This window comes from Fringilla coelebs, assembly GCF_963513975.1.
Source record: "Fringilla coelebs genome assembly, chromosome: Z".
Lineage (NCBI taxonomy): Eukaryota > Metazoa > Chordata > Aves > Passeriformes > Fringillidae > Fringilla > Fringilla coelebs.
In genome coordinates this window covers 26617268-26628118 of record NC_140031.1, presented here as the reverse complement: position 1 = coordinate 26628118, position 10851 = coordinate 26617268, and the positions used below count along the sequence as shown (strand labels likewise).

The 10851-nt window shown below is 39.1% G+C and overlaps 1 protein-coding gene across 1 annotated transcript in view; it reads right to left on the bottom strand.

The window, feature by feature from the left end:
• Positions 1-2967: 2967 nt before the first annotated feature.
• Positions 2968-10851, bottom strand: part of DOCK8 (dedicator of cytokinesis 8) — a gene marked incomplete at its 5' end in the record, with an annotated part of 88169 nt that continues 80285 nt past the window's right edge. Inside the window, 8 exons of the mRNA XM_084224704.1 lie at positions 2968-3766; positions 4368-4535; positions 5431-5537; positions 6543-6686; positions 7301-7537; positions 7968-8057; positions 8559-8693; positions 10326-10457. Coding sequence (XP_084080830.1) covers positions 3703-3766; positions 4368-4535; positions 5431-5537; positions 6543-6686; positions 7301-7537; positions 7968-8057; positions 8559-8693; positions 10326-10457 — 1077 coding nt within the window. The 3' untranslated portion in view covers positions 2968-3702. The remainder of the gene's footprint in view (positions 3767-4367; positions 4536-5430; positions 5538-6542; positions 6687-7300; positions 7538-7967; positions 8058-8558; positions 8694-10325; positions 10458-10851) is intronic.

Below are 10851 nucleotides of genomic sequence, written 5' to 3'. Positions count from 1 at the left end.
CTACTCTGAGAGTGCATTGTCTTTATTTGTGTAATCAAAAGAGACTTTTTCTAATGGCTATGAGCCCTCCTTGTATGTGTTCTTCTCTATCAGAAGACATCAGCAGTTCAGTGCAGTAAACCCAGGTAAAACACCATTATTGTGTGCTTCATAACAAGCATTGCTTTGAGAGATTGAAACACCTAAAAGAGTCCTAGATGGCTTAGTGTCAGGCTCTCTGCTAAGCTTTAACAGCCCTTTCTGAAATACTTGAGACAATGATACTTCCAACTGACAAAAAGAGAAACAGCAAAAAAGAGTTTAAATGTTTGCTTTCACTTTCCCAAGCCTTCACAATTGGTGGGAAACGTAACGAGAAGGCATTCAGCTTCCCAGGAGAGGTCAAATAACCCACACCTGCCAATTTTAAGTGACGACACTGCTTTTCTCTGTACCCAGCACAAATGTGGCTACTCCTACTCATGGTCGTGCCAGTTCAGTCCATCCCCTCCTGATGTTGTGATTTCTTTCATGCAGCATGAAAGGTGTGGTCCCTGTATAGATACTGTTTTGCAAACCAGGAAATCCAGAGTTAGGGCTCCACATAGGGTTCGTTGCGCTGACCAAAAGCAGCTACCTTGACTGTTCAAATGTTTTCAAAATGCATTGACATTTATACTTCCGGGCATTATTGCTGGCCCTCTCATACCCAGCACGGACTCCTTACATCTGCCAGATGTGCTAACACGTGGTCTGGACCACGCTCTCCTGCGGCAGTGGGGCTGTGCACAGACCTGAGGCTGCTGGTCACTACCTTGCCACCCGCGTGCTGCCACAGGACAGGGCATGGCTGATGTGTCAACAGAGAGACGCTGGTGCTAAGCTAGAGGATTCCTGTGCCAAATTCAGCACCATGCTCCTTAACGCTGGTGCTTGCTAGCGGTAATTGCCAAGGGATGAGTGAGCTCTGGGAGCTCCCAGCTGAATGTCTAGGATGGTGTAGTGCTTATCTGATGGTACCCCATTGACAGCCGCAGCAGCTGGATCTACCTAGTTTGGACATAAAAAACTCTCTCTAGTCTTGAATTGTCCAGATGCTGAATTCAGGAATCAGGCATGTTTCTGCTCTACAGCTACAGACCAGGGGAAGAAAAGAGGGTACTGCTGTCACTGAGCTTCCCACTGACATTTTTCACAATACACTGAATGAAAAACAGAAGTTGGGTAGCAACTTGTTGCTTGTAATCCCTGCAATAGGCACAATTTATCCTAAAGACACACCAACTCATCCTCTGCCCAAATATATGTATTTTTTGCTAAATGATGCTTCCACAAGAAAATGTTGTTCCTATTGAAATTTTCTTTCCAGCTGCTGAAGTATCTTATACCTCAATAGATAAGAGATAAGATGCAACACAAAGGCACTTCTAAATATGCTGTGTAACAGTCGCTTTATTGAAAAATGTATGTTGTAATATAGAAAATTTGTTTCACATAATTCAGCTCTTGAAAGAAATGTACAAGCCATGTTCCATTTGCAGAAGGGACAACATGAAATGCAAACTGAAGGCAAGACTGGCCATCTGATTTCAAGGTGCTCAACTTGTAAAATGGCAGTGAAGAGTCCGTCAGTATTCATATTATCCTGAGTATTATTTCAGTTCCAAGAACCCCTTCATTACTTTTATCTAGTCTATTGTACACTTGTAAGGGAGTTTATTTACCTGAGGTTTCTGTTATTTAGGCTGTAAAGGATAAGTATCTTGTTAACAGTGATGTTGAATTGTGGGTTTGATAGATGACAATATTCTGATCTTTCACCACAACAGGAAGTTAAAAACAATAGAGAAAGGGCAGAGATCTCATAGCTTCAAAACTCTGGGAAATCAGTAATTTTTCAATCTAGAACTGTTTCAAAGCAACTGAATCTAGAGAAGCTACTCTGACATAGAGGCATCTTTTGCTTTGAGCTTTTTATACCATTTGCTTATGTACTTTGGATACGCTCACTTCAAAGTCAGGGAGTTCTTATTCCTGATTATTTAATTTAACAATACTATGAATGAAGATGGAAATTATTTTCTTATACTCCAAGTGCTGTGAAACTACAGGGTTCATTCCACCTATTTCCACATCTCATCTTGTTTGATCATCTGTGCTAATCTTCTACAAAGCACATTCAAAATATGATACAAATGTCAATTAAGTGCTTTTCATATTATCAAATGGCAAGGCTGCAGGTGACCACAAAAAGTCAAAATGTTTCCACTAAAAGCAACAGCCTCAATATCCCTTACACTTTCGGATTAAAGAGGCCCTGCCTTTGGAAACATATGGTATCAGGTTTGAGAAAGTTCACTGTAATTTTCTAAACTGAAGCATAAAGGAAAAAAGTCGACCATTTCCTTGAATTTTAACATTAAATTCTCTGCTTGGGCAAATGGAATTGGTTACTTTAATCAGCATTAAAGTATCATTTCCAAAACATGGAAGAGGTGCAGGAGAGGAAGTAATATTTAGGACGCTTTCACAGGTCTTTGTTTCAAAATTTGAACACTATGTGGCAAGCATTGTCACAATAAAAATTGTAGCTCTTCTACTGCCTCACTAAAGGGGTTCCAAAAGTCCTAATGAGTTCCAAAAGTCCTAAATGAGTTCTAAATTCCTAATTTCTCCTCTTGCTTTGCATCCTCATCTGCAAAATTGTAATAACATTGTAATAATAATTCAGACAAGTGGTAAAAAGATTACTTAGTAAGATATTTGCCTAGGACTCAAAAAATACCAAGCACTAGGTACTATAAATTATGTGCTAATTTCTCTTAAGCTGCTGTAAAGCCTGAGTGAAGTGATTTGCAGGAAATCCCCATTGTGAGCTTCTGTAGTTAATTTTGGATAAGGTTATCTATGCAAGAGCTTTATGTAATAAAGAATTACTCATAGCTTAGCATCTTCTTTTTAAACTATTACTTGTTAGCTCTGCTAAATAAGTCACAGATTACTAACTTCATGTCAAGTCACTATTCTGCATGTCCCTATACTTAGAAAAAATTTTAGAAGATCTATAAGAACTATCTATTACTATTTCTTGATTTTCATGCTTTGGTTGAGAAAATCTGTGCATAACTCCCCTGTTAAGGCCATGACAAAGATCTGTTCAGAAACTGACTGAGGAAATTATCCTTCCCTAGAGCGCCAGCTCAGCAAACACTGAGCAGGTAACCACATCCCTCCTCATTAAGACAGAATTTAAGCATGTGATTAACTTGCAGGATGTGCCTCATTGCCAAAAGCACATGGATAAATGCTGTCTTAGAAAAGGACTGTAAAAGTATATAATTTGTTGTTATTCCTTAGACATGTTATTTGGATTCACCTCAATCAAACCACACAAAAGTTCTATGTCTGTTGCCTAGCCATGACTGGCTTCATGGCACTGACCACTCTAAGGTCCACCTCTCTACATTAGGCCATTATTGTACAATATATACAAAAGTATCTAAAAAGCATCCCCTTCCTTTCCAAGCCCTTGTGATACGTGCTTGGTAAGGATTTATCCCCTATTTTTCATTCAGTGTAAATGTGTAAATGCTTTTCCGCATGCTGTCCAGAAAGTGCACATGCTGTCTTGTGAGAGATTTCTGATTTCATAGATGTGGAACAAATACTCCATCACTTCTGTCTCGCAGCATGAAGCTCTTCCTTGGCCAAAGCAGCTAATTTTTAGGTGCTTTGGGAAGAAGTCTGGGCATCGTATTTCCTAAAACTGTGGTTACGAAAAGATTCCCTGCAATGAAACAGATTCATTAATAGACTTGGCAAATGAAAAACAATCACAGAAATACCTGTCTTGTGAAAAGGAGCTCAGCTGAAACATTCAATGTGTCGGCAGGTCAGAGTTGTCATTTCTTCTTTTCCCACCCCAAACTGGACACAGTGGCTTTGTGAAGAAGTGTATAGTCATAATCAAAGAACATTAGACTCTTCTGTGTCAGTCATGTGATTAAAAAGGATTATGTTTTCTGTAGTGAAAGGATGACTTCATGCTGCCTAACACCACATGGTGCCTTATTTGTTCTATCTCCTTTCTGGCTTCAAAGGCTGAAAAATCACAAGATATTTCCAGTAAATTTGTTAGGGTGAGAGGGAAGTCTTATCTAACAATGCATTGAAATTACATAAATCCTCTACCCCCGCAATGCAGAGCTTGAGAAACACAGCTAACATTAGAATGATCTTCAGTGGAAGTCAGCAGATTTCTTTAATCAGTAATAGAGTTGGCAGTGTATATTCCAGCTTGGTTTTAGCTGCCAGTAGGACTCCCTTTCTTCCTTGCAAAAAATGGCATATTTTGTATAGCTACAACAGATAACCTGCCCTAACTATACCTTATGCTAGGGATTTTCACTACAGGTTTGTACAGCTCTGGGATCTTCCTCTCAATCATGGGTCTAAGGTTCTCCTTCAGTTTTATGTAGTTTCTTTTGAGCTCCTGATGATATTCTCGCTGATCAGCAGTAATAAGGTGCTTGTTTTTCTCCACTGCTTCACCACACCTAGACAAAAGGAAAGAAAAAAAAACCCCATGATATACATAATCTACTTCTGTTAATCTCTCTCATTTTGTGTTATTAAATGGAAAAGAAACAGTTCCTTTAGTCTAGGCATTCCTCTGGTCAAGACTAACATAATAATGAACTAATAAGAAAGTTCTGTTTTTTCCAAGTAAATAAATTGAGATGATATTTTTAAGAAATTAGTAAAGCATGAGTGAACGAATAAAAAGCAAATTTAATGACAGCAGAATACTGAGCTAGCTGACTACTTACTGTATAAACTGATAAATTGGCAACAGCAATGCTTAGAAGCTGTATCTTCTGCATAAGACTTGTTTTTATTTAATTCAAGCTGTATCTTCTCCATAAGACTTGCTTTTATTTAACTCAAATTTATTTAACTTATCCTTCAGCAAGGAGGATAGTCTGGACTAAGGAGATGAGTATCTTCATATGTGAATTATTTTTGTTGAGATTTACAAATGTATCTAAAGCAAAGGACGTGTCCGCCACTATCACTGTGTCTGCTTGACAGATGTGGTTTTCTTACGAACAACTTTTTAAGTAAGAATATAATTTTACTAAAAAACAAATCAAGGCAATAGTCTGAAATGTTTGATTTCTATAAGATGTCGAAAGATAAAACAAACGGAAGATCTTAATTTATACATTATTAGTTTAGAGTGTTAACATTTCTTCCTTTCGAGAGTGCAATGCCTACCAAAGCATTCATGTGAAGCAGAAATAACAAGTGTGGTCCAAGAGTTCAAGGTGTGAGATGCCAGGATTCATGATGCTAACTTGCATAGGTAATTACTCAGTCATATTATCGTTGCAGTATTGCTAATATTGAATGTATTGATGCAATTCAGCATTTCAACTTTGTTTTACTGACCTCATTATAAACTCTTTGAAGCACAACCTCAGCTTGTTGTGATGTCGATAAAGTTTGGGGTCTGCTGGAATTTCAGCCAGGAACACTTGCGCTACCTCTAGTGGTCCCTTATAGAAATAACACAGGAAAATGTCAAACCCACCTGCTTAGACTGAAAGCAGACACACATTTGTTTAAAGCTGTTTGTTATTTCCTAAGTGCAATTATGAAAGAAAATAAGCTATGCACAGTTACCAACACAGGATGGATTTTAGCTCTCTTTCCCCCATAATATTTCCTTTGGCAAGCAGAATTTTTGCCTGTTATATCTTATCCTACCCTTATTTCTCCTCCAGTCCCACAACAAAGGGAACAAATTCTGCTCAGCAGAGAGGAGATGAGACAGCTCTAGTGACAAACCTGTTTATATTAGAGAAACACAGCTCCTGTGTGTGTGTTACAAGACCTTCAAGCAAAAAGCCCAGTGCTGAAAAAGATCACTCTTTGCAAAGCTTACAACAATACATTATTTCATAATAGATGCATTGGTTGGAAATGGAGAGTATTTAGGCTTTCAGAAAAAAACTCCAAACTCTGTGAAATTGTGCACAACACCAAGTTTTTTTGCTCAGCCATGGCTTTAGCATTCCATCTTTTTTTTTAATTGCCTGGGCTTTTTCTTAGTGTGTATATTTGTGTTATACCTATTGTATCTCAGCTTTACTTTGGGGTACTTGGGTCTTGACTTCATATATTGACTTAATTTCCTAAATGAAACTGAGTTTGTGGTGGTTCCACAGGAAAATTGCTGCTGTTATTTCCATTCCCCAAGGATAAATCTGGAATGAACAAAGTGGCTGAGATTGCTAGCATGCTAGAAATGAATAATCCTTGGATGTACTTCTATGAGTTTCTGCACATGCAGCCAGGACAGCGCTTCCCATGAACACTTTCACCAAAAGCATAGCTAATGAACAGTATACAGTGGCTAAATATCAAGGGATGAAGTTTAAATACACACAGTGACTAAATGAGTCTGACTAGATATACTTCTTCCAGTGCAAGAAGAAGGAGTGCAAAAAGAATGCACAGTGAGAAAAGTGCACTTCATCTGGCTTATTTGGATCCCTTACCTGATTTACAGTGGCTCCGACTGAGCCCTGCAAAACCATCTGGAGCATTTTGGCATCTGGTGGTTCTTGGTTGGTGGCTGCAGTTAGTTCCTGTGTTTTTTTACGCATATCTTCAATAGCAACTTCAATTGGTGTTAAAATAAACTAAGGGAAAAGGAAGAAAAGATGGTTCATTACTTGAATCATGCTTGCAGCTGACCTATTCTAAATATGACTCTTTCAAAAGCAGTAGTTGTGAAACCCAGGAACACTGTTCAATCTAACTTGGTAGATGGTGCAGCTGATCCAAAGGTCTTAGATGTCTTATCATTTGCAGAAATAGGGCGTGAATCAGACCTCCTGTTCGCATAATTCATTCTTATTCTAAGTTACTTCATGCCTGAAAGGGTGTTGTACTTTCTACAGTATAAAGCTTCCCTGTCTCTAAACCAGCCTAAACCAAATCTAGTTCTCTGACTGTACTCCTATCCTACTTCTGCTTTAACAACTAGAAGTATAGCTACAAACAGAGCTCCACATATCCTCCTACACAGCATTAGAGCTAGGAGGTCAAAAGAAGAATCGTCTCTTCTCCATAGTATATCTCTATCTTGCCTTGTCTGTCCCTTCTGTGATAGTCCTGTTTACAAGAGCAGTGTCAGAGAAATTCAGCATTCTTTTTCTGCCAAGCATAAATGTAGAAATCTTCCCACCCTTCAGTGAGAAGTGAGACTCCTTCAGTCCTTGAGAAATTAGATCTGTTTTCAAAACTGAATTACCTCTTCTCTTTGAATGACATTGATTCTAGTTTTGATGTAGGGGAAAGCATGCATTGTGGTTAGGATGGTGTTCCTCTTGTACTGCTCACTAAGTTCTCCTCTGGGACGCCCATCCATAGTGAAAGGTGTAGTGTACATGAACCGGCAGATGTTGAAGTTCTTCTCAAAGTAGGTAACTCTGTCCTTCATCTCATACTCATCAAAATAGGGCTCCACAAAAGTAATTTGTATGTATGCCTAAGAAAAGAGGGAAGAACCATTACAGTACTTTAGAACCCAAGGAATGTAAAAGCAATGGCGCACGTGAAGTATCCCATAGTATACATTTCCTAAGGATGGTCTGGAAAAGGAAAGAGCTGAAAATCTTGCAGGGGTCATTTTCTTATTCAGAGCTAACAAAACTTGCATCTAGGAAGGCACAGCTTAACCCTGGGGATCAGAACCAGGGCAGGGAGCAGAGATCAGAATTTCAATTTCTATACTCTCTGATGAGCTACCATGCTAAACCTGTCACAGAGGCCTTAATACCCCTGGGCACAGAGATACCAAGTTGTGTGGTTTCTTTTAATGCCTTAATGTTTGAGCATAAAAGTTGCAAAGGGGACCTTCTCTCCCCATTTCTCTTGTGGGACAAAGCACTCAACCCTCTCGGTAGTACTTTCCCTACCTTATTGGGATCCAGCTTTCTTTTGTCTACCGGAGCAGAGTCCTTAATCACTTCCACAGCATCCTCCCCAAAACACTGGCCATAAAATCCCTAGAAAGGAAACAGAATTATCCCAAAATGTTAGTCCTTTATGCAATGCTAGTGCAATTCTAGGAGAAACGAGTGACAACCATGACTTTTTTGGGCTTTGTACAGTCAGTATACTGCTCCACAAACCACATCTGGCCAGGGTAAGGCATCTTCTGACCAAGATCACTGTGAGTTGCTCAGACAATCACAGAACTTGAGGTTAAACAATCAGACATAGCAATTCTATAAAAAGAGCTGAAAAGATACCAAATCATGCTCAAAATCACTCAATGTTTTACAGGCACGCTTATAAGAGACATAGCCTCAAAGGAATGGGATCACTTACATAATTATGCTTTAAAAAGGGATACTGTGGAAATGCTATGCACTAAGGAAATAATATGGTACAAATCAGTTCGTTACTGATTTTTTATATAGCAATCATAATATTAGGACTGTGTGGGTTAACTGAAAAGTATAATATGCCATTTGAGATCTTGTTAACATAATATTTTTCCTTACCTCTAATCTGTGAGAAATCTCAGGGAGTTTTGTAATTGCAGGCTCCTTATAAACAAATTCCTGTTCATCCAAGTCCCCAAATTTTGATCCATAGAAACCAACACGGAAGTAAGTTCCAAACATTCGTTTCTGACCCTAATAGATAAAAAGAAGAGGAAATTTACAACTGCTTTATGTGGACATTGTAGTATTTGGAGGCCTTTTTTTCTCTCAGCTGATGTATAAGAGAATCCACTAGTCCTACATTTTCAGCATTTCAAAGCCACTTCTATATATCATCATGTGCTGATGGATTAGAAACACAGAAGAGAAAGCAAATAACAAAGGGAACATTTGTCTGCAATCTAATTTCAAATTTAAGCTGATCATGAAGGAGGTTGCACAGAAAAAAATACCTTATTAATTTTTAATTCCTTTGAATACATGTAATAAAATTAAAATTTTGCAAATTTGCAATGAAAATTTATACGAATTTGAAACTGACTAGGCTCATCAATAAGGTTCTTCTGAAGAAAGAGAAGGGACAGTATGAGTCCTGAAAATTTAGATGGGGTTTCATATTTATGAAATATGTTTTATAAATATAAACACTCTTCTGCTTTATAACTGAAAACACTAGTGAATTGACAATAAAGTTATTTTTGTTAAACAGATGTGGCCAGGTGGACACAGACATGTTCAGTTAAAACCATTTTATACTAATTTCTGCTTTTTTTTTTTATGGAGAGCCTTTTTACACAGTAGGTTATGTAGGTAGACCCAAGCAGATGGAAGCTTTTATTTGAAAAAAGAAAATGGAATTATTTCAAATTCTGGGGGGTTGATCATGGCAGGATGCAAGGTACCCATCAAAGCCACTGTATTATCCCTCCCTGCAACTGGACAGGAGAGAGATAATGAATGGTTCATGAGTTGACATAAGGATAGGGTGTGATCAGAATTAGTTACCCTCATGGGCAAAACACAGTTGACTTGAGAAAATTAGTCTAACTCAGAACATGATAACAAGAAGTCAAACAAATTTTAAAAACACCTCTCCCCCTTTCTCCTTAGTCCCTACATCTTCTCTCCCAATGGCACAGGAAGATGGGAAATGGAGTGAAGATGGGAAATTACAGTTCATCACATGTTGTTTCTCCCACTGCTCAGGGAGAGAAGTCCTTCTCCAGCTTCAGCCTGTGGTTCCTCCCTGCTCTAGTGTGAGCTTTACATGGGGTCACAACCTTCTTTCAGGCATCCACCTCTCTGGCATGGGGTTCTACATGGGCTGCAGGTGGGTCTCTGCTCCCTTGTGGTTCTCCATGGGCTGCAGGGCCACAGCTGTCTCACCCTGGTCTGCACCATGGGCTGCAGGGGAGTCTCTCTCTGGCACCTGTAGCACCTCCTGCCCCTTCTTCTCCACTGACCTTGGTGTCTGCAGAGCTGCTGCTCTCACACATTTTCCACTCATCTCTCCTCTGAGCACAATTACATCTGACCAGTAACTTTTTTCCCTTTTAAAATATATTATCCCAGAGGGGCTGCCACTGTCACTGATGGGCTTAGCCTTGGCCAGCCTTGGCTAGCAGCTGGAAATGGCTCTGTTGGACATGGGTAAAGTTTCTAGCAGCTTCTCATTGACATCATTCTTTAAACCCTACCCCTCCACTATCAACACCTGGCCACACAAACCCAATACACACATGAACAGTTTTATTAACAGCAGTCTCAAACAAATAGTGCAACCCAGCAATGTGTCTTGCTAGCAGTGCCTTGCCTCAAAAGTACCTTATTAATAATGCTGTCAAAGGCCTTCTGTAGCTTGCTGTGTGTCAAGGTAAGCTTCCTGAAGTCTCGATGTGCTTCCAGTATGGGGATGACAATTTTGTACACTTCATTCACAGTTTCATACAAACCTCCCTTTGAAAAAAAAAAAAAAGAAGAAAAAATGAAGTGAGTCTTCATGCACTCTGAAAAGAAACTATATCTCCATCAATGGCTTGGCTGAAAAGGGGATTTATGGGATTCATCTGTTGATTTGCTATGTTGCTTGTTTAGGTGTTCTGAAAACTAGCAACAGTAAATGGGCTGTTCTGAACTGCAAACAATGAACTGGATGTAATTTGGATCTCTGATCTGTTTGGCTCTTGAGCCCAAATACCCATGTAAAGCCCTGGTTCCTGCCTCAGGACTACAAGAACTAGAAATGCAGGCTAGCAGCAGGAAATGGATTTGTTTGTTATGTATGTTTCAGGGCAACCACAGCTATTCTGGACAAAGGGACACAAGTGATATCTTTAGAGATGCTAAATCA